At 42.5% G+C, this 22,806-nt stretch overlaps 1 protein-coding gene across 3 annotated transcripts in view; it reads right to left on the reverse strand.

The window, feature by feature from the left end:
- The window catches only part of HMG20A (high mobility group 20A), a 137,405-nt gene that overhangs the window by 61,720 nt on the left and 52,879 nt on the right, over positions 1-22,806 (reverse strand). The window contains exons 1-3 of one of the 3 annotated variants that reach the window (XM_036349861.1): positions 18,102-18,137; positions 15,086-15,178; positions 383-530 (exon numbers count right to left, since the gene is read on the reverse strand). In XM_036349861.1, the coding sequence (XP_036205754.1) occupies positions 383-530; positions 15,086-15,174 (237 nt within the window). In that variant the 5' untranslated portion in view covers positions 15,175-15,178; positions 18,102-18,137. Of the gene's footprint in view, positions 1-382; positions 531-15,085; positions 15,179-18,101; positions 18,138-22,806 lie in introns of those variants that run through there. The other 2 variants (XM_036349853.1, XM_036349871.1) reach the window with 2 other exon arrangements.

Raw genomic sequence — 22,806 nt, forward strand, 5'->3', positions numbered from 1 at the left:
AGTGAATAAATAATCTGATGAACTGAATGAACTGGTGATTATAACAGAATCAGGGACATAGAAAGGGAATGGACTGACTATTCCTGGGGGGGAAAGGGGTGTGGGAGATGCGGGAAGAGACTGGACAAAAATCGTGCACCTATGGATGAGGACAGTGGGTGGGGAGTGAGGGCGGAGGGTGGGGCGGGAACTGGGAGGAGGGGAGTTATGGGGGGAAATAAAGAGGAACAAATGTAATAATCTGAACAATAAAGATTTAAAAAAAAACAACAAAAAAAAACCCAGAAAATTCTGCAGGATGTAAGAAAGCCAGATGATGGACACCTACTGCATGCTCCTTTAGAAGCTTCAGAGACTAGTAACAGTACATACTTCAGCTTACCTCATCTTCATGCCTCTGTTCACTGCCTTCTGCTGTGTTTGAAGGCTCATTCTGAAGCAACTGATCTTGGGAGAGACCCTCCACAAATTCTGGATTGTTGGTAGATGATGTGGCTCCAGTACTAAATGGAATATCTGGGTGGCTTAGCCTGAAAAATAACAGACAGAAGTGTAACAGTTCAGTATCAACAGCATCAAACACTCCTATTTATCAAGGTTCAAGACAAATATCCCTGACAGCAAAAGCATAGGTCAGTCCTTGAATTAATTTCCCCACCTCATTCTGTATAAATGTAAACAGTATTTATAGAGCATTTTAAAAATGGTTTCAGTGCTTGATCAGGAACCATGTCAGTTCTATGAAGACATCTACTAAAAACAGCTATAATCTTTCCCCCAAATATTACCTCTCCCCTCAACATACATACTTCATAATTTAGTTCTGAGCATGCAACAGAGCCTGACTTTTATATGCTATCTTTCATGTATCTCCAAGGTAAAGGGAAAATACTATTAACGGAAAAGGATAATAGGAATGAGAACTATAGAAGAAGTTTGCCACCAGCACAAGATAGAGAGTTCTCGAAGGGCATAAAATATATTTTATGGTACATTCCAAAGGCTACTGCTTCTTAGATTAAAGTATTTATTGACAACCAGACCATTTAAAAATAATATTATCAAGTTCAGTAAGTTCAGGTATAAATGTTAATGAATCAGGCAGATATAATTCTTTTCTGTTCCCATTATTTGTTCCAGATGAGTCAGCAAACCAGATCTTACAAGAAGATACAAATGATGGCTGGGTCTTAAGACTGACTTACCCTATCTCATGTGGATAAAGGAATGAAAGAAAAGATTAATACCACATGACACGAGTTTGAGATTTTGTGGGGGAGGAGTGGGAGAGGTGAAGGAAGATGTATAAGAAAGTAATATTCAGTCATTATTCTGGAAGATTGTGTATATTTTATAGGGTTATAGGCATGTAATTATAATGTATTGGTAACATAAGTACTGAAGTACAGGTTTGTAAAATGTGCTGTAAAGGCACGATAAGAGGGTATGATAAATTTTATATGTGTGGATGTTTTGAAAGATGAATAGGCATTCATCAAGTAAACAATCCTATAAAATAAAAGCCTAATATTAAAATTGACCGAATGCCAGAATGACTGGTCCCTATGACGTGTACTTACCACCAGGGGGCAGATGCTCAACAAGGGAGCTGCCAGCAGCCCACAGGCCCCAAGCCAGCCAAAGTGGGTGCCAGCAGGGGCCCCCTTGATCGCCCCACCAGTTGCCCCGCAGAGGGAGACGACCAGCGGCGGCAGTGAGGGCCGGGGCCGGTGAGTGGGTGGTGCGAGGCTGGCCAAGGCAGGTGCCAGCGGGAGCCCCCAATTGCTCTGCCGGTCGCCCCACAGATCGCCCTGATCGCAGGCCAGGCCTAGGGACCCTACCCATGCATGAATTTCGTGCATCAGGCCTCTAGTGTCATTATAAGCAGAAAGAACATGATATAAAAGGAGAAAGGGAACCTTATCAGGAGGCTACTACAATTGATTAAGTGAGAAATAAGAAAAGGCAGGATAGAGAATAGGGGAATGAAAGCTAGGAGATACTTAAGAGGTAAAATGAAGAGAACTTAATGACTGAATATAGGGAAGGAAAGAGAAGAGCCAAAGTTAATTCTGAGGTTTCCTGACTGTGTGATTATACACTATGATCCAGGGTAACAGCTGCAATGTGTATAAGAAAGAAGACTTAAGAGAAAATGGTAAGTTTGAAACTCTTAAGGCATAATTAAATGGAGCTGTCCCACAGACAACTGGAAACATACCCTGAGTGGAAAGAAATGAAGAAAAGGCAGGAGATGGATTTGAGAGGCATCAACCCATAGAAATAGGAAGTATTATACATTTTCCAGAAAGAGAGTGAGAAGAAATGTCTCTGATGGAACAATAATATTTTAGGAGCAAGTGTTAGAAGAGCTGGGAAAGTCTAGAGAGGGCATTAAGAGACTTAGAACAGAATACTGTCACAGAGGCCAAGGCAGCAATGAAGAAATGCTAAAGGGACTGCTCTAAAAAGAAGAAATAGAAAGGGAAGAAGAAACATAGGCATAAAGAACAAAAATGGTGACAAACAAGTACCTATCCTGTCTAATAAAAGACAAAAAGGGTAATTAACCATACCTCCGCTACGCTTCCCATGGGCTAATCAGGGCGATATTCAAATTAACTGCCAACAAAGATGGCAGCCGGCAGCCATACAGCAGAAGCGAGCAGGAGGTTTGTTTGCTCCAGTGATGGAGGAAGCTAAGGTTCCCCGCCTGCCGTGGCCCAGCTCTGAGCTCCAAAAGCAACAATGTTTCAATTATAGAAGCTAAACAAACCCCAGATACCTGCTTTCAGCCAGCCGTGGCCTCAGAGCTGGGAGTGCCAGTGACAGCAACAATGTTTCAATTATAGAAGGTAAATAAATCTCAGAATAAAAAAAGAAAGAAAAAAGGAGAGGCTGGGAGATTCCGTCGCTGGCCAGCCTGGAAATGGCCCTTAGCCCCTCACCCAGACTGGCCAGGCACCCAAGTGGGGACCCCCACACTGAAGGGGGTGTGGCCAGCCTGAAAACAGCCATCAGCCCCTCACCCAGGCTGGCCAGGCACCCAAGCATGACCCCCACCCTGATCCGGGACACTCTTCAGGGCAAACGAGCTGGCCCCCACCTGTGCACCAGACCTCTATCCTATATAGTAAAAGGGTAATATGCAAACTGACTGTAACAGGAGAAAGACTGGGAATGACTGGTCACTATGACACACACTGACCACCAGGGGGCAGACGCTCAATGCAAAAGTTGCACTCTAGTGGTCAGTGTGCTCCCACATGGGGGATCTCTGCTCAGCCACAAGCCAGGCTGATGGCTGCCAGTACAGTGGTGGTGGTGGGAGCCTCTCCTGCCTCCTCAGCAGTGGTAAGGATGTCCGACTGTAGGTTAGGCCTGCTCCCCGCTGGCAAGTGGACATCCCCTGAAGGCTGCCAGGCTGCCAGAGGGATGTCTGATTGCCATCTTAGGCCCAATCCCCGGGGAGCGGGCCTAAGCCAGCAGGTGGTCATCCCCCGAGGGGTCCCAGACTGCGAGAGGGCACAGGATGGGCTAAGGGACCCCCCCACCCCCGAGTGCACAAATTTTTGTGCACCAGGCCTCTAGTCAATAATAACCTTAAACGTAAATGAATAAAATGCTCCAATCAAAAGACATAGGGTAGCTGAGGTGATAAGAAAACAGGACCCATATAAATGCTGACTGCAAGAGACCCGCCTCAGAACAAAGGATTCACACAGACTGAAAGTGAAGGGATGGAAATAATTTTTCAGGCAAATGGAAATGAAAAAACAGCTGGGGTAGCAATACTTATATCTGACAAAATAGACCTCAAAGTGAACGCCATAACAAGAGATAAGGAAGGCTACTTCATAATAGTAAAGGGATCGATTCAACAGAGGCTATAACTCTGGTTAACATATATACACCCAATACAGGAGCACCTAAATACACAAAAAAACTTTTGGAAGATATCAAAGGAGAGATCAACAGCAATACAATCATAGTAGGGGACTTTAATACCCCACTGATATCACTGGACAATTCCCCTAGACAAAAATTCAGCAAAGAAACAGCAATCCTAAACGACTCACTAAGTCATATGGAACTAATTGACATATTCAGAACATTTCAACCCAAAGCTACAGAATATACATTCTCCTCAAGTGCGCATGGGACATTTTGAAAGACAGACCATATATTAAGACACAGGTCAAGTCTCTACAAATTCAAGAAGACTGAAATCATATCAAGCATATTCTCAGAACATAATGGCATAAAATTAGAAATCTACTACCAAAAAAGCAATGAAAAACATGGAGGCTAAATGGCATGTTATTAAACAATGAATGGGTTACCAAAGAGATCAAAGAAGAAATAAAAAACATTCTAGAAAAAAATGAAAATGAAAATACAACAATCAAAAACCTATGGGACACAGTAAAAGCAGTTGTGGGAGGGAAGTTCATACTACTATAGGTCTACCTCAAAAAATAAGAAAAACTGCCCTAACCGGTTTGGCTCAGTGGATAGAGCATCAGCCTGCAGACTGAAGGGTCCCAGGTTCGATTCTGGAAAAGGGCATGTACCTTGGTTGTGGCACATCCCCAGTGGGGGTGGGGGGGTGCAGAAAAAATAAGAAAAACTGGAGTAAATTATCTAACCCTACAACTTAAAGAACTAGAGAGCAACGGGAAAAGCCTGGAATGATACATGGATGCCCACTTTCACCACTCCTGTTCGAGTAAGTAGAAGGAAGTAAATAATAAAAATCAGAGCAGAAATAAATGACATAGAGACCAAAAATAAATGAATAAAATAAAACAAAAACAAAACAAAAATAATAATAATAATAAAAAAACAATACAAAAAAATGAATAGAACCAAGAGCTGGTTCTTTGAAAGGATAAACAAGACTGATGAACCTCTAGCCAGGCTCACCAAGAAACAGAGAGAGACGACCCAAATAAACAAAATCAGAACTCAAAGAGCAGAAGTAACAACCGACCCCACAGACATACAAAGGATTGTAAAAAATACTATGAACAACTCTATTCCAACAAACTGGACAACCTAGAAGAAATGGACATATTCCCAGAAAAACACAATCTTCCAAAATTCTATCAGGAAGAATCAGAAAACCTGAATAGTACGATAACTATAGATGAACTGAAGCAGTAATAAAAAAACTTCCAACAAACAAAAAACCCTGGCCCAGATGGCTTCACAGGGGAGTTTTACCAAACATTCAAAGAAATAACACTGGCCCTTCTCAGACTATTCCAAAAAACTCAAGAGGAAGGAATACTTCCAAGCTCTTTTTATAAAGCCAGCATTACCCTAATTCCCAAATCAGATAACGACACTAAAAAGAGAATTATAGGCCAATATCCTTGATGAACATAGATGCTTAAATCCTCAAGAAAATATTAGCAAACTGCATCCAAGATTACATCAAAAAGATCATATACCATGACCAAGTGAGATTTATTCTGGTGTTGCAAGGCTGGTACAATATCCGCAAATCAATAAATGTGATACATCATATAACCCAATTGAGAGACAATTGAGACAAAAATCATGAAATCGTATCAATTGATGCAGAAAAAGTATTTGAAAAAACCTAACACCCTTTTTAAAAAATATATATATATTTTATTGATTTTCTTTTTACAGAGAGGAAAGGAGAGGGATAGAGAGATTGAGACATCGATGAGAGAGAAACATCGATAAGCTGCCTCCTGCACACCCCCCACTGGGGATATACCTGCAACCAAGGTACATGCCCTTGACCGGAATCGAACCTGGGACCCTTCAGTCCGTAGGCCGATGCTCTATCCACTGAGCCAAACCAGGTAGGGCATCTAACACCCTTTCTTGATAAAAACTCTCATCGAAGTGGGAATATAGGGATCATATCTCAACATAATGACAGCCTTATGAAAAACCTATAGCAAACATCATACTCAATGGGCAAAAACTAAAACCATTTCCCCTAAGAACAGGAAAAAGACAGGGATGCCCACTTTCACTATTCCTGTTCGACATAGTATTGGAAGCGCTCGCCATAGCAATCGAACAAGAAGAAATAAAAGGTATCCAAATTGGAAAAAAAGAAGTAAAACATCATTATTTCCAGATGACATGTTATTGTACATAGAAAACCTTAAAGACTCCATAAAAAAAAAACTACTAGATTTAATAAAGGAATTCAGCAATGTAGAAGGATACAAAATTAACACCTAGAAACATGTGGCATTTTTATACATCAATAATGAACTCACAGATGAACTAAAAAAACAATCTCATTTACTATTGCAAAAAAAAAATTAAGATATATAGGAATAAACTTAACTAAGGAGTAAAAGACCTGTATTCGGAAAACTATAGGATTTCTAAAAAAAGAGATAGAGAAATATATACACCAGTGGAAGACAATACTGTGTTCATGGATTGGTAGAATCAACATCATTAAAATGTCCATACTACCCAAAGCAATCTCTAGATTCAATTCAATCCCCATTCAAATATCAATGACATATTTTACAGACGTAGAACAAACTCTCCAACAATTTATCCTAACTAATAAAAGAGAAACATGGTAATTGGCGTACAACCGCTACCCTTCCCATTGGCTAATCAGGGCGATATGCAAATTAACTGTCAGCCAAGATGGCGGCCGGCAGCCAGGCAGCTTGAAACTAACATGAGGCTTGCTTGCTTCAGTGACGGAGGACTCCAACGTTCCCCGCCTGCCGCTGCAGGCCTCTGAGCTGCAAGCAACTATGTAACAAACATAGAAGCTAAACAAAAGCCCAGAAACCTGCCGGGCTTCAGCCAGCAGGATCGCAACATTGTAAGCAAAGGCCAGAAACCTACTTTCAGCAGCGGAGGCCTAAGAGCTGGAGCCAAGCCTCAAAGCTAAAGCTGGCCCAGTATAAAAAAGAAAAAAAGAAAAAACGGAGCGGTTGGGAGCTTCAGTCACCCCCAGCCTGAAAACAGCCCTCAGCTCCTCACCCAGACTGGCCAGGCACCCCAGTGGGGACCCCCACCCTGAAGGGTGTGTGACCAGCTGCAAACAGCCATCATCCCCTCACCTAGGCTGGCCAGGCACCCCAGTGGGGGACCCCCACCCTGATCCAGGACACCCTTCAGGGCAAACCAGCTGGCACCCACCCATGCACCAGGCCTCTACCCTATATAGTAAAAGGGTAATGTGCCTCCTAGCACCGGGATCAGCGGAGCTGCGAGGCCTCCCGGCACCGGGATCAGCGTGACAGGGGGCAGCGCCCAAACCCCCTGATAGCCCTGCGGCTCTGTGTGTGACAGGGTGCGGCGCCCCAACCCCCTGATCGGCCCTGCTCTGTGTGTGACAGGGTGCAGCACCCCAACCCACCCCCCAAAGGGCCCTGCTCTGTGTGTGACAGGGTAGAGCCATAACCTCCCTATCAGCCCTGCCCTGAGTGTGAGAGTGGTGGCACCCCAAACCCCTGATCAGCCCTGCTCTGTGGGTGATAGAGGACGGCGCCTCAAGCCCAATGGGCCCTGCTCTGTACGTGACAGGGTACAGAGCCCCAACCCCCCTGATGGGCCCTGCTCTGTGAGTGACAGGGGGCAGTGCCCGAACCCCCTGATTGGCCCTGCTCTGTGCATGACAGGGGGTGGTGCTGCAACCTCCACATTGACCCTGCCTTGAGTGTGACAGGGGATGGTGCCCCAACCCCCCATTCAGCCCTACCCTGAGCGTGACTGAGGGTGGCATCACAACCTCCCGATCGCCCTGCTCTGTGTATGACAGGGGGTGGTGCCCCAACTCCCCAATGGCCCTGCTCTGAGCCTGACCAGGGGCTGCACCTAGGGATTGGGCCTGCCCTCTGCCACCCGGGAGCAGGCCTAAGCCAGCAGGTCGTTATCTACTGAGGGGTCCCAGACTGCGAGAAGGCACAGGCCGGGCTGAGGGGCTCCCCTCTCCCCTAAGTGCACAAATTTTTGTGCACTGGGCCTCTAGTCTATATAATGAAAGCCTAAGCGACCTTTATGGTGGAATGATCAAAATGACCAGTTGCTATGATGCGCACTGACCACCAGGGGGCAGACGCTCAACACAGAAGCTGCCCCCTAGTAGTCACTGCGCTCCCAAAGAGGGAGTGCTGCTCAGCCAGAAGCTGGGCTCATGGCTGGTAAGCACAGTGGCGGTGGTGGGAGCCTTTCCCGCCTCTGCAGCAGTGCTAAGGAGCAGTGAGCAGGCGGGCAGTAGCTCCGGGACTGCAAGAGGGATGTCTGACTGCCAGTTTAGGTCCGCTCCCTGTAGGACATCCCCTGAGGGGTCCTGGACTGCGAGAGGCTGCAGGCTGCAATGAGGACCCCCCACCCAGTGCAAAAATTTCATGAACCAGGCCCCTAGTATGGAATAAAAAAAGATCCCGAATAGCTGCAGCAATCCTGAGAAAGAAGAAAAAGTTGGAGGTATAACAATACCAGATATCAAGTTATATAACAAAGCCACTATTTTCAAACTTCCTGGTACTGGTACAGGAACAGACATACAGACCAATGGAACAGAACAGAGAATCTAGAAATTGCTCAATTTATATTTGACAAAGGGGTCAAGAGCATACAATGGAATCAAGACAGTCTCTTCAAGAAATGGTGCTGGGGTCAAAACCGGTTTGGCTCAGTGGATAGAGTGTCGGCCTGCGGAATGAAGGGTCCCGGGTTCGATTCCGGTCAAGGGCATGTACCTTGGATGCGGGCACATCCCTAGTAGGAGATGTACAGGAGGCAGCTGATCGATGTTTCTCTCTCATCAATGTTTCTAACTCTCTATCTCTCTCCCTTCCTCTCTGAAAAATCAATAAAATATATTTAAAAAAAAGAAAAAAAGAAATGGTGCTGGGAAAATTGGATGGATACACGCAAAAAAATGAAACTAGACCACCAACTTACACCATACACAAAAATATACTAAAAATGGATGAAGACTTAAACATAAGATGAGAAACCATAAAAATCTTAAAAGAATCCACAGATAGCAAAACATCAGATATGTCTCACTCATAACAGTGTGTTTCTTGATACATCCTAGGGCAGTGATGGCGAAACTTTTGAGCTCGGCGTGTCAGCATTTTGAAAAACCCTAACTTAACTCTGGTGCCATGTCACATATAGAAATTTTTTGATATTTGAAACCATAGTAAAACAAAGACTTATATTTTTGACATTTATTTTATATATTTAAAAGCCATTAAACAAAGAAAAATCAACCAAAAAAGTGAGTTCGCGTGTCACCTCTGACACGCGTGTCATAGGTTCACCATCACTGTCCTAGGGCAATGGAAACTAAGGAGAAAATAAACAAATGGGACTACATCAAAATAAAAAGCTTCAGGATAGCAAAAGAAACCATCAACAAAACTACAAGAAAGCCCACTACATGGGAGAACATATTTGCCAATGTTATCTCCGAAAAGGCTTTACTAGTAATCTCCAAAATTTACAGGGAACTCCTACAATTTAACAAAAGGAAGATAAACAATCCAATCAAAAAATGGGCAAAGGACCTAAATAAACACTTTTCAAAAGAGGACATACAGAAGGCCAAGAGACATAAGAAAACATACTCAGATACAGTATCTGAGATATGTAAATCAAAATGACAATGAGGTGCCATCTCACACTTGTCAGAATGGCTATGATCAAGAAATCATCAAATGGTAAGTGCTGGCAAGGATGCAGAGAAAAAGGAACCCTCTTCCACTGCTGGTGGGAATGCAGACTGGTGCAACCACTGTGGAAAACAGTATGGCGTTTTCTCAAAAAATTAAAACTGGAACTCCCATTTCACCCAGTAATCTCACTTCTAGGACTATATCCCTAGAAATCAGAAATACCAACCAGAAAGGATATATGCACCCCTATGTTCATAGCAGCACAATTAACAATAGCTAAGATTTGGAAACAGCCTAAGTGCCCATCAGCAGATGAGTGGATGAAAAAACTCTGGTACATCTATACAGTGGAATTCTATGCTGCTGTAAAAAAGAAAGAACTCTTACTATTTGCAACAACATGGATGGACCTGGAGAACATTATGCTAAGCGAAATAAGCCAGTCAGGGAAAGATAAATATCCCATGATTTCACTCATTTGTGGAATATAATGAACAATATAAACTGATGAACAAAAATAGAGGCAGAGAAAAAAAATATGTTAGTGTACAATAGCAGTAATGTTGTTGTTTGCAGATTTTTAGTATTTCTGTTAACTTTTGTGATATTATACTATGTTAGTACAGTTTTGATAGTAGTATTATATTTAAAATCTTTTTCTTGAAATATTAATGTTTATTGCCTGTAACATTATATTTAAAGTTGTTTTTCTTGAAATATTGTTTATTGCATGTAACATTATTATTATATTTATTTATTTATTTATTTAATTTTTTTTTTTACTGACTTTTTTTTTATTGAGATATACTTCACATACCATACAATTCACCCATTTAAAGTAGACAGTTTAAAAGGACTTGGTATATTACAATTGATTTTATAAGTTGTGGTAAAATATATATCATTTTATTTTTTTTTATTTATATTTTTTTTTAAATTAAAGCTTTATTGTTCAGATTATTACATTTGTTCCTCTTTTTTTCCCCAAAAAACTCCCCTCCTCCCCACCCTCCGCCCTCACTCCCCACCCACTGTCCTCATCCATAGGTGCACGATTTTTGTCCAGTCTCTTCCCGCATCTCCCACACCCCTTTCCCCACCAAGAATAGTCAGTCCATTCCCTTTCTATGTCCCTGATTCTATTATAATCACCAGTTCATTCTGTTCATCAGATTATTTACTCACTTGATTCTTAGATTCACTTGTTGATAGATGCATATTTGTTGTTCATAATTTGTATCTTTACCTTTTTCTTCTTCTTCCTCTTCTTAAAGGATACCTTTCAGCATTTCATATAATCCTGGTTTGGTGGTGATGAACTCCTTTAGCTTTTCCTTATCTGTGAAGCTCTTTATCTGACCTTCAATTCTGAATGATAGCTTTGCTGGATAAAGTAATCTTGGTTGTAGGTTCTTGCTATTCATCACTTTGAATATTTCTTGCCACTCCCTTCTGGCCTGCAAAGTTTCTGTTGAGAAATCAGCTGACAGTCGTATGGGTATTCCCTTATAGGTAACTGAGTTTCTTTCTCTTGCTGTTTTTAAGATTCTCTCTTTATCTTTTGCTCTTGGCATTTTAATTATGATGTGTCTTGGTGTGGTCCTCTTTGGATTCCTTTTGTTTGGGGTTCTCCGTGCTTCTTGGACCTGTAAGTCCATTTCTTTCACCAGGTGGGGGAAGTTTTCTGTCATTATTTCTTCAAATAGGTTTTCAATATCTTGCTCTCTCTCATCTTCTGGCACCCCTATAATTCTGATGTTGGTATACTTGAAGCTGTCCCAGAGGCTCCTTACACTATCCTCGCATTTTTGGATTCTTTTTTCATTCTGCCCCTCCGGTTGGGTGTTTTTTGCTTCCTCGCATTTCAAATCATTGACTTGATTCTTGCGCTCCTCTGGTCTGCTGTTGGGAGTCTGTATAGTATTCTTTACTTCAGTTGGTGTATGCTTAATTTCTAATTGGTTCCCCAGCATAACATCGAGGGTCTCATTAGTTTTCTTGTAGATCTCATTAAGTTTATCGGCGGCTTCTAAACAGTTCTTAAAAGTGTGGTTCTGAACTCTATATCTTCCATTGACAATTTTGTCCTGTTTCTTTGTCTCCGCATTTTGTTATGCTTCCTTGGTGCACCCCCTAGTGGTTGTTGTTCGCAGTCTTGTAGGTTAGCCTTGATTGTTGTAGCTAATACCAGGGAGGGTTTGACCTCCAGGCCAAGTGGCTGTGAGAATCAGCTGTGTCAGCAGTGAGAGAACTTCTGTCCTCTAGGGAGGTGCTAATCTAGCCTTTGCCTGAGGCTATCCGGCAAATGCCTCTGTGCAGGGCTTGGGCGGGGCGGGTTGCACAGGATCAACAGGGTGGGCCGGAGAGAGTAGTTATGGCGGCTCTCAGTCCTGTCCCCAGGGGCTCTGCCTCTCTGAGTCCCAGCAACCGCTGCAAACCTCGGAGAGAAAGCTGCACTCGCTCTGACCAAAGCCAGACAGTCCCGCTTCTCCCGTTTGAGTCTGGGTCCCTAAAGACTCGCCTGTATCTGGAGCTCAGAGTCTGCGACTCCCTCCCGATTGAAAACGCCAACTGCGCCCTCCGCCGCCAGCCCGCTCCGCGCACTCCGCGCCTCAGAATTTGACTTCAGCACTGCGCCTCCTCTGAGTGTCCATATGCGTTTCTCTTTCCTCCTAGTTGTAGGACTTCCATTCAGCCACCGTTCCTGTGGTTCTGGGTGATGTCCGTTCCGTCTTTTAGTTTCACTTTTGAAGTAGTTGTTCAAGGCAGCAAACTCCAGCGTTAACCTATGCCGCCATCTTGGTTCTCCCTTTAATCTAGTTATTTTAATTTATAGTTCTTATCAACATAGTGTGTATTTTACTTATTTATCCTGTTTTCTTGGTCTGACTTCCCTGGTAGGATTTGAGCTCTACAGGGGCTGGGATTTATGTCTGTTTTGATCATTGATTACTAGTAATATATGGTACCTAGAACAGTGTATGTACATAGTAGACACCCAGAAAAGTTTTTATTGAATGAATTGGATGTAGCAATAGGCAGACTTTAGCAAAGTCTTGGAGAACAAGACTGAATATAGTAAAGTGAGAGGCAGATATTAATGAGGTAGAAAATAAATTTTAAGAAAGGAAACAGAATTACAAAGTGTACTCTATTTTAAAGAGCTCTAGCTAATATTAAAATAATTCATTTTGGGGATTAGCTAGCACTTCAATCTATTAGTGAATATATTTCTTCTTTGGCAAATAATTTCTAAATAGAAAACATAAAAGTTAAAGTGTAACAGATTTTTATGGGTTTCAAGTATAGCCCTTTAAAAAAAATATTAAAAATTTTCCATCACCTTTGAAACGCATTAAGTTCTCTCCATTCTACATCTTAAGTATCTCCTAGCTTTCTTTCCCTATTCTCAGAGGCCTTTCACAATTTATGAGAAGCACCTGGTAATTAAACCCTAAGACCAGGGGTCCTCAAACTTTTAAAACAGGGAGCCAGTTCACTGTCCCTCAGACCATTGGAGGGCCGGACTACAGTTTAAAAAAAAACTATGAACAAATTCGTATGCACACTGCACAGATCTTATTTTGAAGTAAAAAAACAAAATGGGAACAAATACAATATTTGTATTTGCATGTGACCTGTGGGCCGTAGTTTGAGGACCCCTGCCTAAGACTGTTGGCTCCTCTGATTCAAACAGCTCCTCTGTTCAAACTGTGGGACAAGATAACCTATTCTCAAGATACATTCTGGCATCCCTCTCCTCCCTGCTGTTTTAATGTCTCAGGGGTAGTTCTCACCAAGGAGTCTCTACTTAGTAGAAAATTCAAACAAGCCTCTTTTGAACTCTTCATAACTTTTGCTCTGAGCTTGTTTTATTGGGAAAAATACTGATAAGACACCTCCTTAGGACATCTGGTGGACTGTCTCCTGGAAAGCAAACAAACTCACTTTTCAAGACAACTCCCTGGTATCTGCTCACCTTCAACAAAATCCACCTTCCTTCCTTGTCGTTTAGCAACTGCAATTGCTTGCTCTTTCAAAGCAGAAGCCCCTCTTTGTTCCCTGCCCTATATTGACTAGCAATACATTGGCCCTTTCCTCCCTTAGAAAGTAAAATAAATTTCATCTCTGCATCTTTTCTCTTAGTTGTGAATTCTTTCACAGCTCCCATCGCTGTCACTGGCTAATGCTTAAACACCCTTTATGCCCTCTTTCACCTCCATCCATCCCCCTCTATTTCTGTAATCACCACTCTGCTGCCCAAGTCCATAGTTCTCTAGCCCTTTTCTATATCCCTTTACTTATCTGTGTGAACATAGCAAAGTTAATGATATCCTATATAACAAGTGTAACAACTGGAACGACAAGAGACCAGAACCACCACGACCCCTCGCTAGGCTGGCCCCGCCCCCAAGGAAGCGGTTAGGAGTGATCCAGCAGGCTGGCAGAGTGGTTAGGAGGGACCAGGTAGGCAGACAAGCAGTTAGGGGTGACCAGGTAGGCAGGCAAGTGGTTAGGGGCGATCAGATAGGCAGGATAGGGGCAAGCAGGTAGTCTGTGGATAGGCAGGATAGGGGCAAGCAGGTAGTCTGATGGCCCCTCACAGGGCTGGCCCCATTCCCCAGCAAAGAAAGAGGGAGGCCCAGGCCACTGGTGGCAACTCTGTGGCAGGTGTGTGTCCGGCCAGGAATCGCCCCGCAGAGGGAGGCTCAGACCAGTCAAGCCATCGCACCCCACGACTGTTGCCTGCAGAGGGAGGCCACCAGTGGCAAGGGAGAGGGAGGCAGCGCTGCACAGATGGCAAGCAGTAGCAGCGGTGGGGGTGGGGCCAGCTGCCTGCAGCCAGGGGAAAGAAAGCCCCGATAGGCCCTGATCTCAGGCCAGGCCTAGGTACCCTACCTGAGGGGTCCTGGATTGTAAGAGGGTGCAGACCGGCTGAGGGACTGTTCCCCACCCCCCCTCAAGTGCACGAATTTTCGTGCACCGGGCCTCTAGTCGGAGAATAAAAAAGAAAAGAAGTCAGCTACAGCTCCTAGGTACCTTGAAGAAAGAACCATATTTTAAAAAATATGATCTTAAAAAAAAAAATCAGACCTCTGGAGGGACAACTGTTTTGATATCTGTGGCAATTCAAACAGAAGATGCATTTCATTTTCAGAGCTAATCCTGCGATAGGTATTTCCTTAAAGCTGACTATGTAATTCTCTTAACTGTGAGTTGCTGATGTTTGCTAGACCCCACATATTACTGTTCACAGGAGCCAGAGCACTGCAAGTGACAGTTGAATGCAGATTATAATAGTTCTCTCTGCAAAGTGCAACAACCTACTTTCTATTCTTATGATACAAACTGCCTCTTTAGCACCTATACTTTGTCAGAAGCTTAGTTTTGAAGCCTAGGCAGAGGCACAGTGTCCCAATGCAGCTGCTTACCGGGTTGTAGCCAGATCACTATTCTCCTTGGAGCCATCTTCCTCTGCATAAAGGGAAGGCAGCGTGGAACTAGTCATCAAAGTTTCCATCTCTCTAACAGAAAGAGAGAATAAAAAATAATTAATGGCTTAATTACTTCCAGTTCAAGTTTCACTAATTTAAGAGCTAGCCTTCCTTAACTTTATCACATCAGCAGCAGAATAGAAACTGACCTGATTATTTATCTTCTTGACTCAGACACATCAATTTAAACTCTATGGTTAAAGAATGGGCTTTCAGTGGACAGAGCCTCAGCCTGCAGACTGAAGGGTCCCAGGTTCAATTCTGCTCAAGGGCACATGTCTGGTTTGTGGGCTCGATCCACAGCGGGGGGCGGGCAGAAGGCAGCCGATCAATGATTCTCCCTCATCATTGATGTTTCTCTCTCTCCCTCTCCCTTCCTTTCTGAAATATATAAAAATATGTTTAAAAAAATGGGCTTTCAATCCTGGTCTTAATCAACTAAACAGACTTAAAATAGTTAGATTTTTTTACAACCCAGACACAGTATGGAAAATTCCTTTTTTATTTATTCAGAATATCTTTAAAAGTATTCTTCATTTCCTGTAGAAATTGTTAAGCAGTACTGCAACCCTGAGCAAGTTATTCAACCTCTTTGAGATACCATCTCATTATCTTAGACAAAATTACTGACCTACACACAGGATTATTGTAAAGGATTAAACTGAAAGTGCTTCCTCAACAGAGAAAGGCTAATAGACGGTAAGTGCTTTGAGTATCTATAATAATAAAAGTGTAATATATTAATTAGACCGGACGTTCTTCCGGATGAAGTGGAGGCTGCAAGGAGGCTGAGGTCCCGGTGTCTGCCGGTGGCCAGAGGGAAGCCGGTGCTGGTAGCCTGGAGAAGGAAGGCCTACTCTTGCACGAATTTTGTGCATCGGGCCTCTAGTTATTATATAAAGAAAGGTATTATTATTATTACAGCTTTACCGGTTCTCAGTCCCAAATAAATTATCCTTAGATTAAATGATGACAAACTGAGCCCGCTAAAAGGAAATAATGCCAAGGAAGTGGAGGACAGAAGGCATAATGATGTGGTTCAGAGTTAAAGAAACCATACTTCTAGGTCAGAAATATGCTCTACATCACTATGATGAGTAACAAAAATAGATGTATCTGGGTACAGGAAACTAAGCTAACTTGAAGAAAACAAATAAATCACTAAAACTTGAGGTTTATCACACTGAGAGGATAAGGGATAGGGACAAAGAGAGTAATTTCATTTAGCATATGTGGGAGCACAGCTCCTTGGACGCCGGGTATTAGGTGGAGACATGAGAAGGTGTAGGTATATATAAGAGAAACTTTAATGTAGACCAAGTAGCCATTGCTACAGAAGGAGCCATCAAAGGAGTTCTTCAAAATAGCCCCACAGAAGTAAGCACCGGCTGGTTAGTGGCAGCTTATACACATATTCAAACAAAAGAGACTCCTGCCAATTAGTGTTATATACTCAAACAAAAGAGGCCTCATGCCCCTTAGTGACGTTAGTGCTACATTAACATAAACAGGTTACATAAGGGTGCATTTGCGCAGTACGTATATTGCTACTACTGAGTCATTGCCCTCCCACAGGTGAAGGGCAAAGGGGCCTTTCACCTAATAATACAGTTGTGTCCTTGCCTGCACGCATGCATACGGCAAATTGGCCTTGGTCATCTGGCATACTCTGATTAGGGTTCCCACATACTACAAAAATGTGTTTTTTCCCTTCAGTGCTTACCACCCAGGGCTTTACTCCATATTGCTAAAAGCAGCAGCCTTCCATTCATAATGAAAGTGATATTCAAACAAAATAATCAAAAGTGACCCCAAACATTAGTCACATAAGTGGAACTGAAAACCATTCAAGAAATAGTGCTGCAATCAACTGGGAGAACTGAGATGCAAATTAGGAGTTCACTTGGGAGCTCCTTCCATAGTTATTTCAGGTGTGGCTGAACTAGCAATCAAAAGGAAAGCACTGCAGCCTAAATAGATCTAGAATTCATCCTATTGAGGTGGAAATAAGTAAATGCAGATGGCATGGACACTCTATTCTAAATATTCAATAAATTTACTTCCAAATGAATGATTTACTTCTTATTTTTATTTTCTCATTTTTACTTCTAAATTTATTTAGCAGACCAAGTTCAATAAATAGTTTAATGTGAAAAAACTGCATCTCTGTTAACCTTCTACCCATTATAGTGGGTAAAGCATGGAAGGCATAGAGAGGAACTTCTCTTAGGCAACGCAGTAAAGAGTTTCTTTCATGTGCATGGATGCTTGCTAGTCCTTTTCAATTCCTCAAGATAGAGGGCTTACAGGGGGCTGTAACAAATCCTGCAAAAATCCATTCTAGATGTTTTCTAGAATAATCCTGACACAAGTGTACTTGAATTTTATTCACATTATACACAGGCCAGATTAGAGCCCAGGCTTTAAAGACTACTAATATAACCTTAAACCAATATTTATCTTACCAAAAGAAAACTATCAATTAGATGGCATACAAACTGCATACCAAGAGCAAACATTCAAATAGTCATATATATATACCCCCACACCTTAAAAGGACTCATTTTACTGGCTTCTTTCTAAAAGTCTCCTTATAAATATACTAGAGGCCAGGTGCATGAAATTCGTGCACGGTGGGTGGGGTGTCCCTCAGCCCAGCCTGCACCCTCTCCAATCTGGGACCCCTCTCACAATCCGGGACTGCTGGCTCTTAACCACTCGCCTGCCTGCCTGATCGCCCCTAATGCTTCTGTCTGCCAGCCTGATTGCCCCCTAACCACTTTCTTGCTGGCCTGATTGACACCTAACCGCTCCCCTGCTGGCCCGATCACCCCCAACTGCCTTCCCTGCGGGCCCAATCGTCCCCAACTGCCCTCCCCTGCCGGCCATCTTGTGATGACGTGGGGGTGGCCATCTTGTGATGCAAAGGTGTGAGGGTCAATTTGCATATTACCTTTTTATTATATAGGATGGCCTCTGAAGAAACTCAATACTCAGCGTCACTCCCACACCTCAAAAGAAGTGGACAGATTAAGGATCTTTTAATTCATTAGGACAACACTACCCTCTTTGGGTGTTTCCCAGATAGCTAGTTATTTTAGAAATATGGGGAGACAGCTGGACTACCTAACCTAAACATATAAACAGATCATATAAACAAAGGAAGTTCAGAAAACACACATTTCTTCCTTTTCCTTTTATAAACTTGGCTTCAGATGTGATTTTTCTAGTGTTACTGAATAGTCAGGTCCCTAAAAAATGAGTAATAAAGTAGGTAGAATGTTAGTGGCCAAGATTAACAAAAGAAGGAAATGAGGAATTGGTTTAGTGAAACACAAAAGCCTCTAAACTACTATAATAAGTTGGAAAATAAAATAATTCCCAAGAATATGATTAGGATCCTGTAAGACTGCTTTCATATGGTCCTTGAAGGGGTGACTTAAACCAAATCACGGATACTAAGCCACTGATTGCCAAAAGCCCTTCAGGCATCTGTGCCTGATAATGTCCCAGTAGAGAGGTCACACTGAACTTTGAAATTCCATGCAAAGCACTTGTGAAATGTAATGAATGCTGCTCTGGAAGGGGAAAGAAGATCAATATGTACAAAGGCCAAGAAATATACTAGTTTGGTTCTCAACTGGTGTTTAAGTAAATGGGTATATCATGTACGTGGAAGAATGGAAAAATGGTATTACCTTGGGGTTTACACTTTGTTTTTTTTATTTTTTAATTCTTTATTGTTGAGAGTATTACAGATGCCCCCCTCTTTTCCCCCTTCCATTGCTCTCCTCCACCCAGATCCCACCCCGCCCAAGGCCTTCACCAACCTATTGTCAGTGTCCCTGACAATATCTATCTATCTATCTATATTCCCTTTGGTTAATCTCTTCCCACCCCTGTCCTTCCCTCTGTGATTCACCAATCTGTTCCATGTTTCCATACCTGGTTCTCTTTTATTCATCAGTTCATTTTGTTCATTTATTTTAATTTTTAGATTCAATTGTATTTATTGCCATTTTGTTGTTCATATTTTTAATCTTTTTTCTTCTTCTTCTTAAAGAAGACCCTTTAATATTTCATGGGCTTAGCCGGTTTGGCTCAGTGGACAGAGCATCGGCCTATGAACTGAAGGGTCCTGGGTTTCATTCTGGTCAAGGGCACATGCTAGGTTTGCAGGTTCAATCCCCAGTAGGGGGCATGCAAGATGCAGTCAATCAATGATTCTCTCTCATCATCGATATTTCTATTTCTCTCTCCCTCTCCTTTCCTCTGGGAAATCAATAAAAATATTTTTAAAACACACACACACAAAACCATTTCATGTAACGCTGGTTTGGTGGTGGTGAACTCCTTTTGCTTTTTCTTATCTGTTAGGGTCTTTATCTGACCTTCAATTCTAAATGAGAGCTTTGCTGGGTAGAGTAATCTTGGTTGTAGGCCCTCCCTTTTCATCACTTTAAATATTTCTTACCACTCCCTTCTGGCCTGTAAAGTTTCTGTTGAAAAATCAGCTGATATCATATGGGCACTCCCTTGCAGATAACTGCTTTTCTCTTGCTTTTAAGGTACTCTCTTTGTCTTTAACCTTAGGCATTTTAATTATGATGTGTCTTGGTGTGGGCCTCTTTGGGTACATCTTGTTTGGGACTCTCTGCACTTCCTGTAAGTCTACTTCTTTCACCAGGTGGGGGAAGTTTTCTGTCATTGAGAGGAAAAAAGGGAGAGGGAGAAAGGAAAACATTGATGTGAGTTTCACATACACACCCTGGCCTGGCCGAACCCACAATCTGGGCATGTGCATAGGATGATGCTCAACCAACTGAGCCACACTGGCCAGGGCAAGATTGTATGTTTTGAGAAGGAAAATCAGACATCTTTATAAAAACTCTAGTGCCGTGGACAAAAAAAGGAGCCACATATTAAACATGAAAAGCTTAGGGGAGGCCTGTGTAGTGGCCTCACAAACTCAGAGACAGAAAGTAACCACAATAGATGGTCTGGAATTAAAACTTTCTAACTAAAAGCAGTTCATGGTGGTAGTCATGTCCTAGGGCAGTATTTTTCCTAACCAAGGTCAATTTTCACCTTAACTGAGCCTGTCTTTTTGCATCTAGGATAACATACCTGATGAAATGCCTTTGGAATAACAAAGTAATTCCCTTTTTTCTAAACCCTCAGGATACCTCAAGGCACAACCACTGTCCAGAGTGGAGATCACAAATCCCCTCATTGTTATTGCTATCATGTTAATTGTTGACTGCTAACTATCCTGTGCATACCTATGTAAAAGAAGTGTTTATTCATTTTACTTTTTACTCAATTCCAGAGGTTTTCCTGTTTGGCTTTCTCTGGCCTCCAATTTCTATCACCAATGGATTTCATATAACCCCTTTATGCCTCTTCCTTTGATTATAATGTATAAAATAAGGTGCAAAACTGCCATTTTCTGGAATGGGGATATATATACAGCTCTGATTGGGTGGGGAAAGCCTCAGTTGAAATAGGATTCCAGGAACTCCTTTATAAGGGCTGGCTCAGATGGCAGAAACAATGCAGGCAGGCAGTTCAGTGCAGGCTTCTCTCAGAAGTGCAGTTTGCATGAGAGGCCACAGGAGCCTTTTTAAGTAGGTATCTTCTTTCTCAGGGTTCATAAAACCCTGGAAGAGAAAATGTGAAACCTAGAGTCCTTATCACTTTGATTAATTTTGGCTTTAGATCCTAGCTCTAGAAGTCATCTCTCTCTCTCTCTCTTTCTCTCTCCCCTCCTAACCCTCCCTCCCCCGCCTGACTCTCTCTTTCCCTCTCCCTATACTTATACTCTTACAGGATAATGAAAAGGTAGGAACATTTCAGGGCAGGGAAACTGAGTCAGGAAAGTTAAAACAAGGCCAAGCAGTGTGGGCAATTAGCAGCTGGCTTGTAAGTAACAAGCCAATATCTTCCCCAAACCAGACACCTGAGAGTAAATGGTTAAAAGTGTCCCTAATAAGAGAATGCAGGAAAGTAGGGGGGAAGGGAGAGAGAAGGAGGAGTCTTCTACTTCTCACTCATTAAAAAAAAAAAATCAGGGCAAAAAAAAAAGGTAGCTGTCCATACAACAAGATGCCTTTCACCTGAATGAAAAGTATGGTCAATGGTGCATGCAGCGTCCTGGATTGAGAGAGGGATGTCTAACTGCTGGTTTAGGCCACGACATCCCCCAAGGGGTCCTGAATTGCAGGAGAATGCAGGCCGGGCTGAGGGGATCCCTCCCCACCCCATGCATGAATTTCGTGCATTAGGCCTCTACTGAAACCATAAAATCTTAGAGAATATAGGAAGTAAAATCTCAAATATCTCCCATAGCAATGTTTACAGATACATCTCCTAGGGAAGTGGTAGGGAAACTGTGGCTCATGAGCCATATGTCGCTCTTTGGCCCCTTGAATGTGGCTCTTCCACAAAATACCGACTTCTGTGCATGGGCCACGAAGTTTCAATCACACTGTACGTGCACACCCACATGTGGTATTTTGTGGAAGAGCCACACTCAAGGGGCCAAAAAGCCACATGTGGCTTGCGAGCCGCAGTTTGCCAACCAGGGTCCTAGGGCAAATGAAACTAAGGAGAAAATAAACAAATGGGACTACATCAAAGTAAAAAGCTTCTGCACAGCAAAAGAAACGATCAACAAAATGAAAAGGGAACCCACTGTATGGGAGAACATATTTGCCACTGATCTATCTGATAAGGGGTTGATAGCCAAAATATACAAATTACTCATACAACTCAACAAAAGGAAGACAAACAATCCAATGAAAAAATGGGGAGAAGTCATGAATACATATTTCTTCAAAGAGGGCATACAAATGGCCAAGTGCCATATGAAAAAATGCTCAAAGTCACTAGTCACCCGAGAAATGCAAATTAAAACCACAATGAGATATCACCTCACACCTGTCAGAATGGCTATCATAAAAGAATCAACAAACAAATGCTGGAGAGAATGTGGAATAAAGGAACACTAGTTCACTGCTGGTGGGAATGCAGATTGGTGCAGTCACTATGGAAAATAGTATGGAGTTTCCTCAAACAATTAAAAATAGAACTTCTGTTTGACCCAGCAATCCCACTTCTAGGCATATATCCTAAAAACCCTTAAACACCAATCAGAAAGAATATTCACACCCCTATGTTCATAGCAGCATTATTTACAATATCGAATATCTGGAAACAGCCCAAGTGCCCATCTGTAGATGAATCAATAAAAAACTTGGAGACATTTACACTATGGCATACTATGCAACTGTAAAAAAGAGGGATCTCCTACCATTTGGTATAGCATGGATAGACCTGGAAAATATGATGCTAAGCAAAATAAGCCAATCTGAGAAAGATAAATATAACATGATAGCACTTATTTGTGGAATATAATGAACAGAATGAATTGATCAACAAAATAAGAACTGAAGCATGGAGGCATGGATCAAATTGACATACCTCAACGTGGGGTTGGGGGGATGAAAAGAGATAAACCAAAGAACTTATATACTTATGATAGGCCCAGTACACAAATTTGTGCACGGGTGGGGTTCCTCGGCCTGGCCGGCAATCAGGGCCGGTTAGGGCCATGTTGCCCAGTCCCAATCAGGGCTGCGGGAGGTTGGCCAGCCAGG

This window comes from Myotis myotis, unplaced genomic scaffold, assembly GCF_014108235.1.
Source record: "Myotis myotis isolate mMyoMyo1 unplaced genomic scaffold, mMyoMyo1.p scaffold_m19_p_1, whole genome shotgun sequence".
Taxonomy (NCBI): Eukaryota; Metazoa; Chordata; class Mammalia; order Chiroptera; family Vespertilionidae; genus Myotis; species Myotis myotis.